Source organism: Lepisosteus oculatus, chromosome 7 (assembly GCF_040954835.1).
Source record: "Lepisosteus oculatus isolate fLepOcu1 chromosome 7, fLepOcu1.hap2, whole genome shotgun sequence".
Lineage (NCBI taxonomy): Eukaryota > Metazoa > Chordata > Actinopteri > Semionotiformes > Lepisosteidae > Lepisosteus > Lepisosteus oculatus.
In genome coordinates, this window is record NC_090702.1 from 14,437,532 (window position 1) to 14,457,660 (window position 20,129).

Below are 20,129 nucleotides of genomic sequence, written 5' to 3' on the forward strand. Positions count from 1 at the left end.
TCATCATCACTGAGATGGAGGGGATGTCCTGGATGTAGAAGATTTACCGCCTTACTGGCTTATCTCATCAGTGTTTAGAATCTATGTAGTGATGACCTTAGTCGATCCAGAGATGGGAGGCCGTAAAGGAAATCCAGTTTACTACTGTATGAGGTGATGGAGGACAAGAGTAGGTGACACTCTAGTCTCTGTACCAGAATTCCTAAGCCAACTACCCCATATGGTGACAAAGGACCTTTGGATTAATAAAAACCCATGTTGGGGCTGACAAGAGTAGGGATGTTAACCCCAGTGAATTTCCCTTCAGTCTTGCTCAAATTGCCAATATTTCTGAATTGATTAAATCATTTTATTCCTTTGCCTACCAGTACTATCAGTATTTTCCTAAAATCAGCTATGAATAGCTGCATAATTAGTGAGAGAATTTAAAGGATCATAGGGGGACAGTTGGCTTCACGAGATAAAAATGAACAAAAGGGGTACTCTGCTTTCCCCATAAAGGGAATCCTCAGGTCTGTGTTGAGAACTGGTATTCAAACTTAATTTCATCAGCTGACAAAATGCTGCTACTTTTCTGCTGTACATCCTGAAAACTACTAAGCAGGTCAAAAACTACCCTGCCACTAATTTTTTAATTTCAAGGTTGACTGTATGCTGTTACTATATGTTCTAGATAATGTTCTAAAGAGACAGATAAACAATTTTAGAAGATGGTTTGAATAACAAAAGGTAAACAGTACTGTAATCATGTCATACATATGTGGTGATACAATGCATTGCAAAACCATTCTAGGAACCTCCACATCATTTCAATGTCATTGCTTTGACATAACACCTCTTAAACATGTACAATAACCAGATAATCTTTAGATTTGTACAAATTGTCCTCTGAATTGGAACAAAGAAGTGATGAATGAAGATCATCAGGTATATAGGCAATGGCCAATCTTGTTAAATGCTAGTGTCAATGTGGACCCATTCCGAATTCAATCCTTCAGTCAGGGTTTGGGGTTTCTGTTTAGAATAAATTGTTAATACTCTATGTGAATATACTGTACTACACATTTCCAGTAAAAAAATACACAATTACATTTTTCTTTTTCCTGTTATAAATAGTATTTCCCCAGAGATTAAACAAAATCCACAGTCAGTTTTTTTAAACTGTAGCTGCTGTCTTCTAAAATGATTAACTTAGTGTGAGATTTGAATGTCATTATCTGGAAAAGCTCAGAATAAGAAGACATCTCTCAGGTTATTTCAGAAGCACTCTGAAGACAGTTAGGGCAAGCCAAAAGCTTTTCATGGTTTGGTTTGCATGCAGAGCACATAGAGAACACTGTTCCAGGTATTCTTGTAAGTGTTTGTCAGACGTTAGCTTCTCCATAACAGATCACCGGATAGCCTGGGAAAAGGCCATTTACTGTACCTGATTTAGATTAACTTCCAAAAAGTTCATATGAGAGAAATCATGCGTGATAATTCTGTAAAGCCATCAAATGAGGATTAACTATGAGTGCCTGCTAATAGTGATTTTAGCCTGCACTGGCTGCAGAGCAATGACACACAAACAGCATCCCAGCCAAGCTGCACTGTCCAGCAAACCTTCATCCTCAGACACAGTAGCCACATCAATCAGCACGTTGGGGGTTATATGATTTTAAGTGCTCAACCAAATTAAGTGTGGGGTCTGCGTATTCCGTATCCTGTGTTAATACTCAAGAGTAAATCCGAAAAGACCAAGGCTGAAGCACTTTTCCGCCATAGAAAAGACTTCTGGGGTCTGCCACACCTGCTCCTTGTTATTTTGTACAAGGCATCATTCTAGATTGGTGGGCTACAAATGGTAAACCTGTGAAGACTAGATCAGTTTAAAAATTCTGAAGTCAGCTGGAATAATCAGAGTATTGGGCATTGGAACTACTGTATCAATTCTAAACCATCTTTTTTCTTCTAAATTGAAAACATAATAATGAAGTGTTATCATGAACACTACATAAGACAGCACCAACACCCGGCTTGTAGCACACTGTTCTAATAGCACACTGCTCCTACACAGTTGAATTAGCAGCTTGTCTCCAGAGAAATCTTAACCATGCAGTTACAAAGCCCAGCAAATGACGTCACTGTATATTGCAAAGCACACAGCACATTAATCATCCCAAAATCCACACCAGCATACTGGTGGGCAGCTCTTGCAAACATAATGACAACATTAAAATCCCATTTTATCTGGCCACCAAAACATATTTTGTCGGCTGGAACACAAACATATGCATATTTATTACTCCAAAATGAATTAGCAATGCTTGCTATTTCATTTTCTACTTAAATTTTATTACTGGAACTGAATATCTTACATTATTTGAATTAAACCAATTTTGTTTTATACATATTATAGTTTGCATTTCTAAGTGATAAGAGTGTGCCTAAATGTACCAACAGGCAAGAAAGTGAATTCATAAGGACAGGACAGTTCTGGCACTTGAGGGGTGAGGTTTTTTTTATTTGTAGACTAGAAAATTTGAATTATCCTTTCAGAAACAGAAAAACACTTAAAAGCATAGTTCGAAGTAAGCTTCTCCAACATTATGAAATGGAAAGTAAACTAACTAACTAATGAAGAAATAAAAAAATACCATACAGTACATTATTTTAGGGCACTGGTATTGTATATTAAGTCAGTTTTGTATTTAAGCTTATATAATTATGCAATACTGTATCAAAGCAATTGCCTATCACTAAACCTGAATAAAAAAAGTCCTTCAGGCAATTTTTGAAGTAGCTTTAATTTCACATTATTTTCTAACAAAAATCTTTGCCTTTTCTTTCATCTGAAAAGTAAATAATGTAGGTATGACTAAAATGCTCACTCCAGAAAGTAAAAACAGCTGCCAGCAATTCTTTGAAGCTTTTTGAGGTTAAACTACTGACAGATCCACAGGCAACACATAAGAGGCTTTGCTATTTCTTCAGGCACCCAGTTCTCAAGAATGAAAGAAAAAAAATAACAATCTATTTTTCCCCTGCTAACACCCCTGCTAAGATACTCTGTCTGAAACCTGAGGTCTTCTGAGTGCCATATCTGGGCAAACAAGAAACAGATTGAGACTCGCCTTTCACAGTAAACATCCCCTGTTCTCAAGCATTCTTTCCAGTAACCCCTAGCAGCACCAAAAGCTAAGTTTTTTTTAGAACCTACCTTCGTTCTCATTGGCGAAAGAAGTCCTTCCATTTTGCCTTCTTTTTCATTCCAGACCTTAGTATCCTTTATGTGCCTCTGCGATACATAAGCATCCTCACACAAATAGAACCATGCCACAACAAAACCCCCTCTGCGTGATCTCCTTCATTTACATGTGCCGTGCACATAGAGAATCTGCCTAACTTAAATCCCCCGTTCAGCTACACCACACCACTTCTGGTGGAACAGTCTTCTGTGCGTCTCTCTGCACATTCTGCCCCCAGCTACGTTTGTTCTCTGTTCAGTGACAAGCGCTCCCCAGCCTTTCCGCGCAGTTCATTCAAAACCAAGGAGAAAGGGCTTTCTAGTCCAAACCCTTGTGATCAGGTCACAAGGGTCCTCTTGAAGGTGTTGGCAAGGTTCAATTGTTTCCCCGAACAAAAGAAGGACTTTTATTCAATCGCAACCTGATCTCTTTATTTTCTCCTTGAACTGTGCATGACTCACTGTCCCCCCTAACCTAAATTATTTGCTTCGCACCAGCATTTTTTTTTACCAGCATTCAAAGTCTGTCATTAGTCACCCTTGCTGCAGTTATTTATGGTCCTCCAGTTGTAAATCCATTAAGCCCAGATGATTTGTTAAATCCAAATGACAAAAAAAGGAAGACTGACCAAATATAAAATCGTCTCCTTTTCATTTACACACAGAAAAATGTGCAAAAGAAATAGGTTAGCGATGGGAATAGCTGTCTTTTGACACTGCTGTCTGCAGGTTTTAAAGTGCATGGACATGACAGGGTATTAGGAGAAATCCTCTTAAATCTCTTTCTAGTCAACAGAGGAAAATAAGACTATTAAAATCATCACTATAATACCGTGGCTGCCTAAAGGACACTAAACATTTATACCGAGCAGATCCTCCCTCCTGCTCAGTTTCAGTTGCAGTCGTCAGGTACGTTCCACAGCAACACATTTCACTCACAGTGGTTCTCTGCAGATTCTTGCCAACTGCTGTCACATAACGAAGAGATCCATCCCAGCAAGGTTTCTGTGTACCTTCTCCCCTGAGTTTTCTCGCTGCTTCTGTGTTAACTGCAAAATTTCCATACTGTCAAAGACACTTCCCTTCACGAAAGCCTGCCTTCCCATAACAAGCACTGGGGCTGCCTTTCCTCCTTCAGTTCATACATATGAAGCTCACAGAGAAGGTAGTTAAAAGGCTTAAGATGCTTGTTAGGATCCAGACATTGCGAGGTGCCATGTGACCCTGATAAGGTCATCTTTTAATATTCTCTTCTACGGTACATGGTGTTTATGATTAGAAAGAACCCTTGAATGCAATCCACCACAGAAATCAGGAGATCTAAACTCTATTACAGTAGTGGTTTGTCCCCATGCTTCATCTTGTTAACTTTAGCCTTCTGTCTTCTTGGGAGCTCTTCCAATTTAAGCAGGAATTTTCTTCACAAGGTTCCCACTGGGGGAACCAAAAGTTGCCTCCTGAAATAGTACATTCTGAAACAAATAGGTTTTGAAATACAAATGCTTGTTAAACAAATGGTGAATGCCCATATACTGTAAATCAAGCCAGCATTATTCCTGAGAGGAGAAACAGAACTACGAACATGGCAACTCTACTGAGTGAACAGTTAGCCCTGTCTCTCATTCTTTCAACTCCTACATTGTTTCTTGCATTCCAATGGCAAAATGGGAACAAAGAAGAAGACTATGCACTGCCTCTGTGTTTCAGCTCATGGCTGAATGTAATTATTCATTCGCTGCTGTGAGTGTATTGCCCAACACACTTATTTTGTTTTAAAAGGCTGTGATGAAAACATATGCAAAATGTAAAATGGTTGCTGTTTGTCATCATACCATGCATCTACTTTTAAAAAAAGTCAGCATCTACTTTAAAAAAAAGACAGGGCGGTGTTTCAAAACCCAGGCTTTCCCAGACAGATCCGTAAGGACTTTTGGCCCTTTCTATGCAATAGTAACTATTATAGTCATTTAGAGGTCCTTTAAAAATCAACAACCTGTTTTTTTTATGAAAATATTTTTACTTTATAGTAAAAATCAGCAATAAGTATTCTGCATTATCCAGGTTATAGTAACTGCTGAAACAGTAAGTGTTATTGTATCAGTGTGGCTTAACTTGATACTTTTGGAAATTCTATTTGGATGTTCTTTGGCACTGAGATCAGTATATTCGTACAACTTGGAAGTGCTGAAGCACTCTTAGTGTTTGTTACTATACAGTATCTAGAACTGAATTAGAGCCTTACTGTGGGGACTCAAATTTGACGAAAATTAAATCTCATTTCCCCAAGATTTACTGTGGACACCTAAAGATCATTGATTTTCAGAGTCATTAAAAATACTGAACAGGAGTGACGGTGTAGTTTTGTATAACTCACAACTAACTATTAGAAGCCATAAAGTATAAAAATAAGTGTAAACCGAAAGCAAAGATGCAAAGAGAAATAAAAAAATAAAATCAGATTGAAAACCAAGCAATCTTCCCCAAATTCTTCTTCCCCAAATCTTAAACTGTGTACTGTATGTATGAAACACTGAAACACTCCCTACTGAAACACTTCCACTACCAGTGAATAATGGCAAAGAGATTTTTTTTCCCAAAAGCCCGAATTTACATCCTGTGTGAGGCTTCTTTGGGGAATTAGGCAGAGCACCGGTGTCAATACCCACGCTGTAATCTGACAAGTACCAGGGCAGAGTGAGTGTCCAGACAGGAGGGATGCCATTCAGCTGTCACTTGACAATAAAAGCCCCATCTGTTTTTGATCTGTTGTATGCAACCAAGGAACACAGTAAGTCGAGCGGAGTTTTCTCTCACTTGGTAAACGAATGGAAAGAGTGAATCAGTGAGTGCCCAATGTCTGAGAGGGCACTGGGTAACTTCTTACTGAAGAGAAGATGATGTACAGGCTGAGGAAAACATGCATGCTCAGTAGAGGAGAAATTCCTAAAATAATTAATACAATAATAATATGAAATATGATACTAGAAAAGTTTATGTTTTTGTTCTTTAGATTCGGCGTTCGGGATGATTTTGAGTTAGCAGTTGACTGTTCAATCAGTGTTCAATAGAATTGTGTATCCACTGCATGTATAATATCACAGTAATCAATTAAAAGTAGGCAAATAATGTAAAAGCTGGAGGGAATCCATGTAAAAATATCAGTAGCAACCTACAGCATAGCCACCATACCGCCAATTAGGACAAGATCAGCTGTTCTTTTTATTATCAGCACGGAGCACATGACCATCTAAACCAGCAGCTCTACCAAAGGCAGCATCAGGCTGTTGCTATGGTAACATCAGTACAAAGTGAATTGCTAAGGCCATTATAAAAACCTTTGAACTCATCTGTCTCCTTAGTAACACTGCTGACAATATACATTTTAAACCTTTTATTTATTCACCTCATCTTCTACATATGGTAATTTCCTTTTCACCTCATTTTTCTTTTTGATTTGCTGGTAATATATAATATAATATGTAGCATATAATAATATGTTACAATGTTAGTTTGCAAGTAAAATATTGAATTGGATTAATACTGCAGACAACACAGGGTTTACAGCATTAATTACAATTACAATTACAATTAAAATTACTCATTTAATTAGCATTACAGTATTATTATATTTTAATTGTGATAGAAAAAAGCCAACTGTCTTAAGGAATTTATGTTGCCCATACTATCTGCATATCACAGACACTACAACATAAAAGCAGAAATGTTTCAAACAAATATTTGCTGTGCTCACTGATTTAAAAAAAATGAAACAGGTAATTTGCAAATTAATAAGAAGCTGTTGAATTTTTTCTCTATTCCTGAGGCTGACCTACTTAAAGACTGAATTTGTTACTCGATTAAGGGAGTTTCCATGTAGAAAACATCTCAGATTCAAAATCTTTGTTAAGGGACCAACCTTGTAATAGAAAGGCAGTTTACGCATTTAACCAAATATATTTCACCTTCTGTCACCAAACGTGTATCGTCACAGAAAATTGTATAAAATAGTTTTATTATCTATTACTAGTGTCAAGTTAAATATGGCATTCATAGCATTACACAGTATTACGCAGTATTCAGGAAGCATACCAGTAGTATTTTTGTTTTTTAAGGAGAAACTCTTTTCTTAATTATTATTTTACTTCCTTTTTTAACGTCATCCTAAAAAGTAAACTTCAACTACATGTCTCTGACCTTGCCACCAGACTTGGGGACCTCCTTATAAAACAAAACGTCAATCAATTAATGTTCAAATTGCTAATATTATAATATTCTTTTAACAGTGGAATTTTGAGCTGCAGCATTAAAGCTTTGTAGCCTGATGTTTATGCAACTTAGAATCTAACAAAGATTGGACCTGATCAGTACTGGAATGGAATGACTTATGCTTCTTGGCTGGGCTCTGCGTTGCCACACTCCTACCGGAACTAGGTGGCATTCTGATAATGGATGGATGGTGGACCCAGTGCAGTGACAGGGAACATTGTGCTACAGAAGGTGCCGTCTTTCAGACGAAATATTAAAACAAGGTTCTAATTATTTGGTCATTTAAGGTTCTGCACCACTGTCTGTAAGAGTAGGGGAATTAACCTTAGTGTCCTTACTTTTACACTTCAGACTTTCTAAATTTGGCTACCCCTAAAATAGATTAATTAAATGATTTCTCACCTTAACATCTAATCTGCTGTGTGCAAAATGGATGCTACGTCCAGGTGGGTGTATCTAGTGGCAGTTAGAATGTGTCCCCTGTAACAGATGCTTTGAGACTCTTTGAGATGAAAAGCACCATACGAATACAATTCCTCTTATAAATATTCTTGTTATTATCATCACCATGTTACATAAAATCTAAAAAACACAAGGTATAAACATTTTATATGGTAACATGATAAATGTCAATGGTCATACGAAGCAAAGTTGGCAAACAGTGCAGTTTCCTCATCACAAAACAGCAGGAGCAAGTTTGGAAGGCTAATTAAAAAAAACTGAGTGAAATAACCTGAGCAACAATGCCACCTATGTGTAGCTTGTAATGAATTCTTTCCATTGCCTGTGGCTTTCTGCAGGCTCATGACATACAGGAAATAAGGTCTTTTACTTTGCAAGGCAGGACCAAGCATTTTAGACTGCTTCACACGCTGCATCATTAAGCGCAGTGGATGTACTTTTGTATCATTTGATTTTTAGCTTAGAGATTTCTCTTGGCTGCCACTGCTATCACTCAATGAGCAAATGAAGCCCAAGCACACACTTGCCTGCAGCTTATTTCAATGAAACCTGACACTTACAGTATGACCTGAGGTCACCTCCTGATGATCCTCCACCATAATGCCTGGCACAGTATTCACGCACTCACATTTGGACAGAGCCGCACATTAAAACCCATGGTTTCTCACTCGATTTCTGCTTTCCACCCATGGCACAATTAAAACTCATGGACATTCATTCATTTTGTGACTTAAGTTTTCAAACCTCCAATATTCTGTCATACAGTACTACTATATAACCAATTACATGCTGAGCTTCAACACAAACAACAGACCCATAGACTTTTAGCTCTCCCCTGACAAATTCAGATACTCCAGTTAAGCAAACAGCCATCTCAAACCTTTGATATCATGTGGAATGACACCATGTAGATACAAATGTCAATAACACAATTACAGAAATACACACACACTTTTAGCCTGAAGAAGGCTCCACGGTTGAAATGTTGTGTTTCTTTTCTTCTCTTTTCTGCATGGAATAAACCTGTACTTGTTCCTCTGCAGCCTACGCATGTTGATGCAGTGACCTTCTCGAACCACTGTTAGTAATATTGTAATAGAGTAGCTGCAGAAATACACCCTTTACAATGTCAATTTATTACACATGTGTAACACTATTTTTTGTGGCAATGTATTGTGTTTTAAGGGAGTATGACTTGAAAGGGAAAATTCTGTGAAGTGTAATATGTGAAGGTTAATTGTATTAATGCAATTAACCTGCTTTGTTGGACAGACTAGGACAGACTTCCCCTCATAAGAAATGACTTACTAACAGACAAGGTATAATTGGATCTGCTCTGAGTTTTAAGTAGGGCTTGTGAAATATTCATTAGAAGTGGAAATTTGCATGCCATTGTAGACTGTCATGAATGCAAGTGACCATAACTGATCCACATCATGTTGTGTAGAAAGGTATGGTTGATAACCTCTTACTTGAAAAATGCTACTACCTTTTCAGATTCTGGACAGCAATCTGGTCAGGTGTCATGTACAGGTCGTCTTTAGAGCTCATTACAGAATTTATCACTTTCTGCTCATCTTTGAAGGAGAAACATATTTTTCAATTAGGGAAATTGGAAGATTCTTAATTGGGTTACTGGGAAATAAACTGGAAATGAATTATTTTATGACATTTAAAGTGCCTATTGTAGGTCCATGTAAGGGGTAAGTTTCTATCACAAGCAGAGAACACACGAAGGTAAATACAAATATGAATTCATGAGTATGAAAGAACAGCCTTCCCGTTGTCTTCAGACAATCAATCTAGTGTACTCCCCAAGAAGACCATGATTTGCAATTTTAAGATATGGTATTCTGTTTGCTTCTAAAGCTAGCAGAGGCCTTGTCATAAAGTGAGCTTCTCTTCTGCAGTTGCTATGAACGACGCACTGGGAAATGGGACTAAAGAGCTACAGAAAGTGAGATTAGCCGAGTGCTTCTGCAGACTCAGATAAGATGGCTGTTTAAATCTGTGAAACATGAACATTCAAGCACCAGAATTACAGACACACCACCTGAGAACGCAAAGCAACTGTACACAAGACACCCTCAAAGCACTACAATTTACGTCAGACCAGTTTGGAAATTCCTTCCCCACAACAAACTTCTAGCTTTTGAAATATTACAAAAGGTAATGAATACATTTGAAAAAGTATTTTATTCGGTCATGGTTAACTAATATTAACAATGTTAACAATAATTGTCTTTTAATAATGTCATTATTTTAAGAGCTATAGTAGTATTATGTTTAGACAAAAGTTGCACCTCATAATACTAGTCTTTGGTCTTATTGTATGTATCTGGATCTGTATATATTTATGTTTAAGTAAGACATCTACAGATATTTAGGTTAATTCTACATTGAAGGTTAGTCGATAATCTGAAATTCCCACACTTTTCTTAAAGATCTTAAAGCAGCTGAAGAGGTTTAATTAACAGAAAAGCAGCTTAACAATTGCAATTTTTCTTTGCTGTATTCTGAATTAACCCAAGAGACACTACCTTAATTTAAATAGAGAGATTAAAACATTAAAAACAATAACTTGGGCATCCTTGCATCCCAATCTTATTTCTTTCTCCCATCTGAGTTGTCTGTTTTCATTACATTTTCATTAAATTTCTTTGAATCCTTCAACTTATATGAGGAAAAAGTCCTTAAAACAGGTATACTAAAACCTGCCAGTTCACCCCATTAGCTATTTTTGTAGCAGCCAATTCCTCATTTGTTTATTTGATAACCAGAAGGATCAATACAACAATTGAGTTGCTGGTTATATGAAAGGACAGAAATGGAGTGGATTAGAATGTTTGCAGGTTGGTTCACCAGGCCTGAAAGAAAGGAAAGCTTAAGCCTTAACCTGAACTTTTTAACTCATGTCACCAGGATCCAGTGACTTAATTGAATCCTAAATTGAATTAATTGGTTTCTTAACTGGAACATTCACTTGTATACAGTATGTGCTTGTGTCTGAATGAGTTGATTGAATTGTATGAATTCTTCCACACATTGTTAAGCTGCCTAGAGCTGAACATTTTATTGTAGGTTACTTACAAAATATAATTGTTCAATGGAAACTGCCAACATTTTTCAGAGCTGAAAACGATTGAATTGAAGATGTTACGTTGATTATATGGTAGCATTCTTCCCCTGGCTATGGACTGCCAGCACTGATCTTTGACATTTCACCTTTTAAAGATTAAGGATTCAATAACATCACTGATAATTTAACTGGAAAAACAAAAGACCTGCAGGTTTGCATTCCAAGAGCTGAAAATGGGAAACACTGTCCTAAATCCTATTCCTAAAAAAAAAAATGGACAGAGATGAGAAATAGAGAGATAACTTTAAGCTCTTTACAAATCTTAGAGTACAGCATCTATTGTACATTTCTGCTATACCACATGCAGACTGAGTTTAAGTTAATTCATTCATCTTAGAATTTTAAATTTCTTCAATAACTCTCCATATCTTATTTCCCCAACTTAAAAAATTAACCTTTTTATTAGAAACTATGAAAAAAGCTTACATTAGAAACTGCAGCATTTTATGAGTATTTAGAATCTTCTATTTAATCAGAAATCTGACAAATGACCATTTTCTTTACCAAGGCAAGATCTTGAGAGTCCTGTGATGTAACATACAGTAAGTAACATAAAGGGCAGAGATTGAAGGCATTCAATTCAATTCTAGATGCAAATGTAGATTAAAAAATGTAACTGAAAACTCAGCATATCAGAATAGAGAAACTTTACCATGGGTTCCTGCTGACCTCTGTCCATTTGATAAATATAATTCTAGTTTCAATTAAGTACTCCTGGAGGACAATAATACAGAACAATAAAAAAGCATTTAAAGATGTATTTTTGGTCACTCACACAGCACCGGAAGCAATTTAATTCCCTAATGTGTTTCTGTGCACAGGATAGCCTTTTTACTTATAATGAAAGAAATCTTTTATGTCATTTTTTTTCCTTGAAGAATGCTTTGAGAAAAACAAAGCAGTGAAAGGTGAATTTTCAATACACTTTTCTGCGCCAACAGACAATTTATTTTAAATTTTAATCTGAGCAATGAAGGATTATCAATATTTGAATGGGAATAATACTGAAAAAGACACCCCAACACAGTAAGTAATTGTGTGAGACAGAATGTCTGTGAATGAAAGATTAGTTTTTTAGAAAGAGGTTATTGAGTTAATGATAAGTAAATTATGTCCAGAGTCCATCCATATAAAGGGTGACCAAATTGAACCAAGTAATTATAAAGCAATAAATCTACTGTATATCTCACTTCTATTTCATGTACCGTTTTAGAAGCAATGATTAGAACTAAATGAGAGTATCATCTGTATGACAATTGAATTCTAAAGTCACCAAGGATTATTAAAGGTAGATGTCGTTTAACTGGCTTATTCATTTAACAATACAAAACAATGGGTTCAAAGCATATGACATAATTACATTTTCAAAAAATATTTGGTAAAGTTTCTCATAAAAGAATAATTCTCAAGTTACAATCAATAGGCATTCAAGGTAATGTGTGTATTTGGATTAAGAACTGATTAATTAACAGAAAATGGTATAGCATATGGTAAGGGGTAAATACCCAGATTGTGGTGCAATTAGTTGAGTACCACAGTGACCACTGCTCTTTCTTATCTACATGAATTATCTAGATAATGGTAAAGCTATCAAAATAGTCAAATTTGCAAAGTCAGCACAGCAAATTTGGTAAATAAGTCACTAATGGTGACAGGCTACTGTAAAAGTGAAAAGTAAGAGGATAGCAAAAAGAAAGAAAAGCCATATGACCAAAAGACACAAATCAAGATTTGTGCGAAAAGCTGGAAACATGGAGGAGGAGGGAGAGGGGAGAGGCAGAGAGAATTTTGATTTATACTCTAGTTCTCTCATTCCCTCCTGTAGCTGTTTATCATACAACCATAAACTGAACATCAATTAATAGCTGTTAGATTAGGGGTAAGGAGACACTACATGACATTTTGTATGTTGAAGTGATGGGAAATGATGAACTAGATGTACATCATTTTTTTAAACTTAGAACAGAAACAAAAAAATCAAATATTTAAACAAGTAAAAGGATCAATTAAAGGCATCAATAAGCATAGGTGATTTAGAACTCTGCGGGAAAGGAACCAAACAGAAACAGCTGTCTCCTAGGACCAAGAAATACCGATCTGGGGAATAGATGGCTTGCATTGATATCGGTACTAACTATCTGACCATCTAATTCTTGGCGGGTGTTTCTTTATCTAAAAACAAAGTGGGGACACTTACAGTAAGTGCACAAGAAAGGTTAGAAAAGAGAGAAGGGCACTTAAACCTTCTAGTTTATTAGATTGCTAGTAGTTTAATGATCCAACAATCCCATGAAGACATTAGTTAAAGAATCCCACAGAGTTGATTCATCAACATTGTTTGGGAGGTAGTTCTGAATCCTCTGTATGACAAAAGTGCCTCCACTTTCTGTCTTGAATACTCCAAAACCGAATTTCCATTTGTGTCCTTGTATTAACTACAAAACTCAGCACCGGCTAGGAAGAATACGCACTGCTTTACTTTTTTTAAAGAAAGTAACTTGTCTGTGCAAATCACAGATGCTGCATGGAATGCCGCACAGCAGACACATTAACTGAGGATGGAAGTGGACAGAAATTTCAGTTTTAGCTATTTGCTTCATTTCACAACTAATGGGCAATATTTCAAAACAAAAGTCCATTACATAAATCAAGGCAGCTCACTTTTAATATTTAAGGACAAAGGAGAGAATCTTCACACAAATTGAATATGAAAATCGGTATACGAAGCAATGCAGTCAGCAGATATTAAACTTTTATTCATATAGTTTGTATGAAGGAACACTCATAAATGTGTGATGCCAACACTTCAATAAACAAATTGATTTGATCAGTATGCTGTAGTTTGCTGTGGCTGTAGTTGTTCTATGACAAGGCAGCACATCAATTGTAAGATGATCTATTTTAATAAGCATTATTGCATGGTTGTCATAGTGAGGTACTATTAAATTATCTTGATGGAAGTTCTCAGTAGTTTTTGATATCTGGGATTATGGGTAAATAAAGCATGGTGAAAGGTCCACATCCTAAAAATGATGAGCTATTAAATCCTGCAATATTGTCATTTTCTAATGCTTTACCAGGGAGCTTACATTTTGTTAAATGCTAAAGCCGTTTCTGTAGAGCTTTCAGCTTGCTGTAAAATAGAGAGATTTGTATACCTGTACAATAATGAAGTAACCGTGCCTTAGAGATAACCAATGCTGAAGATAAAAATGTGTTTGAGTCACAGGAGAATTCACAAATAAAGTAGTGTTTTTGATGGCCTCTGAGACAGCTCAAAAGATCTGGTTAGAATTGACAGCAGATAGTGCACAGCTTCTCAACAATGATTCAAGAGCCAGCAGGATAAACTGACTGAAGCCATTGTATGCCTGAAATTCATCATTCCTATTGGGCATTTCTTAACCCTTATTTCCTACCTGGAAAAAGAAATAATCAAAAGTACAACAGCACAGTACTTCAGTCTTTCTGAACCTGAAGCTGCCAAAGTATCTAAAAACAGGACCTCAGAGGGTTTAGAAATAGATACAAAAAAGATCCTCCAGGATTTTCAACACTACAAAGTTTTACAATCATCAAAATGATCAGCAATGTGCCTGTATAATGGATTGAAATGGAAAACACAAAAAGGCTGAAATCTACCTGCAAACTGATGACAGTGTGATGCTGGATGTTTATAATTTTCAGCATAAATAATAGTGTACCAAAAAAGAATATATATAGAATAGTGTGATATAGTTGTTGGTGTATATTAAAGATGTCTCTGAAATAAAATAAAACCTTGACTCCTTTAAATTTATTAAAAAGATTACATCCTGTATGCTGAAAGACACTGATACTGATAATGAAAAAACAGTTGAGTACTTTGCTACAGATATTATTTCCAATCGAAGAGTATACACTAGAATTACATTTCTAAATACCTATATTTTAATTTATGATCACCTGTAAATAAAAACACATTTTGCTGGGTGTCTTAGAACAGTGCAAAATACTAAATTTAAAACCCATTCACACTAAATTACATATCACTTACAACAGCAGATCTAACAGAACAAATTTCAGCAAAACATATGACAAGTTTTGAGGCTGCTTGCGTATGCGTGGATTGTGTATTGTACAAATACAATAGAGTTATGTGGATCAGATGCATATGCGGTTTTGTTTCGTATAGTGATGATGATGATACCATGTACAGGAGGGAGGAGAGTCAGTTAGTGTCATGTGACATACAGTACCATTTTATACCCTTAAAATAGTGTAAATGGTAGTTGATTTCTGGAAACATTCTCCAAAATGTCTCTCCCTGAGAATCAATAATGTGGCTGTCAGTGAGGTAGAGTCCTTGAACTTTCTGGGAATTATGATCTCTAATACCCTTAAATGGGACATGAAAATCACCTGTTTCACAAAGAAGCCACAGGAACGTTTTGCACCAACTGAAACATTTTGGTATCTCTCAAACAATTCTGATTCAGTTTTACAGGAACATTATTGAGAGGGTTCTGACTGTCTCTATAACCATTTGGTTTGTAATGTGTAACTACTGTACTGTAAAATGTGATGTTCACTCTACGGAGAAGGTGGTTGACATTTTGTACAATTCCAGAGCAAAGACCCCTCCCACTGTGTTAACTACATGTTCCCTCAGGAAGACATTACTGTAACAAAAGCGTTCTTTCAGGACCCCATGCAGACAACACGATCCAGTGTAGAGTGAGGAAAACACGGGGAAAAAGCATGCGGGAGTCGGGAATGAAAACATGGGGCATGTCCATGGTGTGCTGGTGTTCGGGGAAGGTGTGGCCGAGGCAAACAATCCAGAAATAAGTCCAAGGTGGAATCCAAGAGATGGCGAAAACCCAAAACCGGGCGGTCCATCCAAGACGAACAGAATAAAAACGGGAACTAGGTCGGAACCGGCAGGAACAGGAACTTAAAAGCTTGACGGGACCAGATGCTACCAGGTCCCAGACTCGCCTGGTACGGAAACCAATGCAGAGCCCGGAACAGAGTAGGCGTCTGACTTTTAAGGGGAACTGAAAAGGGGGCGGGAACAGGGAGCAGGTGCAGGAGATGATTAAAGAACAAGGAAGTGCTGGAGCGTCCTTAAGAGGAGGGGTTTATGAACGTGACAATTACCGGCATATTAAAACCAGAACGACCCATTATTTGAATAACCTCCTAGAGTTTTCTTTTTGATGAACCAAATCAAAACACAAATTAGTGTTTTATGAGTACTGACTTGATGATATCTGTTAGTCTTTTTTGTGTATAGTGTATATTCACTAGAATATTGTTTCAGCACCAAGTACTGTATACCTGAGTAAATTCCTTGTATATGAAATGTTCTAGGGTAGTAAAAGTGATTCTGATTCTGATAATATTAATACTTGTGACTTTTGATATAAATAGACCTGGCAATCTGGATATTTTAAGATAAGGAAGACAGACCTTGCTGTACAGATAGTGAGTCATATACATTTCAAATCTTTAGCAATGTTTAGTAATTCCGAAACTAATTAATTTTCAAAATTTTAATTAAAGCTGCTTTATTTTCTTATAGCACATGTTCAAACAACATTAAATTAAATAATGTAGGAAATTCGAAATGCTAATGAAACTGCAAACACATAGGAAGACGGAATAACGTGTGATGTTATGGTCATTTCTGATCAGAGCCATTTTCCGTAAAAATAATTAACCTGTTAAATAACAAATGAGAGGATATCATTTGGGCCACTGAACTTGTTTGGTTCTGAGCACCTAATTGGTATTCTGCAAATCTCATTCAGCTGTTCTTTAAAAAGAAGCTGGTTTGACAGCAAGGCTAAGTACAGTAGCTTGTTCCACAAATCACTCTGTAAAAAAATACCTGCTGTTCTCAGTTTTAACTGCATTTCTTTCTTGTTGCTTTTTGCATCTTGATATTGCATTTTAAAATTGGAGCACAATATCCCTTGATTTAATTATTTCATTTTCAATTTTATATCCTAAAAATATTAGCTTGTTTTGTTGCTATTTTACATTGTTGAGAAGATGTTAACATAATGTTACACATACTGTAAACATCTAAGCAGCTTCTTCAAGGTCAGTGTTTTACCAGCTTTATTTACCATATTTACAGTTTTTACCGTAGTTTTAACAGTTTTTACTGTATTTACCATATTTATAGTTTAGTTTTTTTGCCACATGCACAAGTGTGCGGAACCTTTTTATAGAGAGAATGATTGAACACAGCCACAGCAAATCTTTATGCTCTCTGTCTCATGAGAATATCTATACTTTTTCTCAGAGCCAACCATCCAAGACAGCTAAGAGACAAATCTCTGTTACAGTTCGGTTATCCTCCTATTTTGATTTAAAGTTTTCTAGTTTACTAAAAACACCACAATATAAATTACTGATGTAAATTATGAATACCTGTGGTCATAATACCATAGTATCTTTACTTTACCTTCAATTAGATCCTCTAATCTGAACATTCACATCTTATCTAAAATTTCTGTTTGCCATCCATTAACTAGTTCTCAGTTCAAAGACATGTGCAATGAGTAAATGATCAAAAAATAACAAGATCCAGTTAAAGAAAAGCAGTATAATTAACTGCAGCATAGATAAAAAAGGATAATAAATAGACCAGGAAAGACATGGAAGGGAATATTGCAAAATAGCCAATAAAAAATTATAAAGCGCTTTGAGTGGAGTGTCCAGAAAAGCACTATATAAGTGTAAGCAATTATTATTATTATTATTATTATTATTATTATTATTATTATTATTATTATTACCTGGATGGTAGCACTCCCAGAAAAACTAAGGTTGCTGCTGGGAGAGGTGTTAGTGGGGCCAATAGGGTGTGCTCACCCTGTGGTCTTTGTGGATCCTAATGCCCCAGTATAGTGACAGGGACAATACAGTATACTGTAAAAAAGCGCCGTCCTTCAGATGACATGTAAAACCAAGTTCCTGACTCTCTGATGACTTTCTGTGGTCATTAAAAATCCCAGGGCGTTTCTCGAGTAAAGTAAGGGTGTTACCCCGGCATCCTGGCCAAATTTCCCATTGGACAATCATGGCCTCCTTCTAATCCCTTAATAATCTATGAATTGGCTCCATCACTCTGTTCTCTTCCCCACTGATAGCACATGTGTGGTGACTGTATTGGCATTATGGCTGCCATCGCATTATCAAAGTGGGTGCTGCACATTGGTGGTGGTGGAGGGGAGTTCCCATTACCTGTAAAGCCCTCTGAGTGGAGTGTCCCAAAAAGTGCTACAAAAGTGTAAGGAATTATTATTATTATGAAGAAGAATCGATATTTGTAGCCTTCAACAGAGAAGCCTACAAGGTGACCTGACGCAAGTATTTAAAATCTTCAAAGGTACTGGCAATGTCAACTTAGTTAACTTGAACTTGAACTTTATTGCCATATGTAACTGGTGCTGGTACAATGGAATTCTTACTTACAGAAAGTCTCTCGATTGTAAAACAAGTGTAAAAAACAAAACAAAGTGCAAACAGTGCATCAAGACAATGTACAAACAAACAATAGACAATGTGCAAGTAAACATGCAGACAGTTTGAATGTAAACAATACAGACGTGTAAACAATGACTGGAGACGTACAATAAATAAATTACAATGAGGTAGATGATGATGGTGTAGGTGTGGTCCGAGGGGGATGGCTAAATGTGTTCGCCAATCTCACTGCTTGTGGATAGAAGCTATTGAAGAATCTAGTGGTAAGTGTCCGTATGCTCTTATATCTCTTGCCTGAGGGCAGTGGGGTGAAGAGCTTATGCCCGGGGTGGTGACTGTCCTCTGTGATGGCCAGAATTCTACCACGGCAGCAGTCCTCATAGAGCTGTTTAATCTCGGTGAGACCGCAGCCGATGATCTTCTGGGCCATATTGACCATTCTCTGCAGTGCCTTTCTTTCTCGCGAAGAGGTGTTGCCATACCACACGGTGATCCCGTTGGTGAGGACGCTCTCGATGGTGCAGCGGAAGAAGTTCACCAACACATGTATTGGCATCCCCCATCGCTTGAGGCACCTCAAGAAATAAAGGCGCTGCTGAGCCTTCTTCATGATAGAGTCAGTGTTTACAGTCCAGGTTAGATCTTTAGAGATGTGAATTCCCAAAAACCTAAAGCTGGTGACTGTTTCCACTTCCGTTCCATCAATACTGAGTGGGCTGTGAGTGTGTGGCCTGTGTCTCCGAAAGTCCACTATTAGCTCTTTCGTTTTCTTTATGTTCAAGTCCAGGTTATTGCTATGACACCACCTAAGCAGCTGTACAACTTCATCCCTGTAAGTGGACTCGTCATCATCACTGATCAGTCCTATTATAGTGGTGTCATCGGCAAACTTAATGATTAACTTAATCAGAATAAAAAATGAAGGGATTAACCGGGGTACATAAAGTGGACACACCTGTAGTGCATTTAAAACAGAAATCACTTCTTTATCCAAACGGTCGTGGGAGTATAGAACAAGCTACATACTGTAACTGTCACGGATGTTGGAAAGGATGAATAGTGGAATGGCAGGAGAGCGTAAAAGACCCTATGCGTAGCGGCGAGACGGGGGTTAGCCCAGGCTCAGCTGTTCAGGAAATGCCGTATAGAAACCTATGCCCTCAGGTAGCGGACGTGGGGCGACCTGGTGCTAGGCGGGTCTCAGGACATCCGAACGTCAATGCTGAGTGAAGGCAAATGAAAGACCCAGACATATATAACCCCAGAGAGAGAGAGAGACACCGGAAGGACAGCAAAGCACCGGAAACAAGAGATAAGAAAGAGAAGGAGTGCCCTCTGGCTGCAGAGGGCATGACAATAACCATGTATTGAAGTTGATTCCGCAACTTTTTCAAGAAACATTTGGATGAGATCCTTTATCGATTAACTACCAAATGGGCCAGATGGGTCGAATGGCCTCCCTTGGTTTGGAAGAATGTTCTACCACCTTGACTATCTGACACTGGTATTTTGAGGTTTCATGTTTTATGAAGAATCTTATCAATAACTTAATAC

At 37.1% G+C, this 20,129-nt stretch overlaps 1 protein-coding gene across 2 annotated transcripts in view; it reads right to left on the minus strand.

Moving 5' to 3' along the window:
* The window catches only part of frmd4a (FERM domain containing 4A), a 275,536-nt gene that overhangs the window by 213,533 nt on the left and 41,874 nt on the right, over window positions 1–20,129 (minus strand). Inside the window, exon 1 of one of the 2 annotated variants that reach the window (XM_015353192.2) lies at window positions 3,200–4,041. The exons of the other annotated variant lie outside the window; for it this stretch is intronic. Within the exon in view, the coding sequence (XP_015208678.1) occupies window positions 3,200–3,232 (33 nt within the window). The 5' untranslated portion in view covers window positions 3,233–4,041. Of the gene's footprint in view, window positions 1–3,199; window positions 4,042–20,129 lie in introns of those variants that run through there. 2 annotated transcript variants of the gene reach the window in all.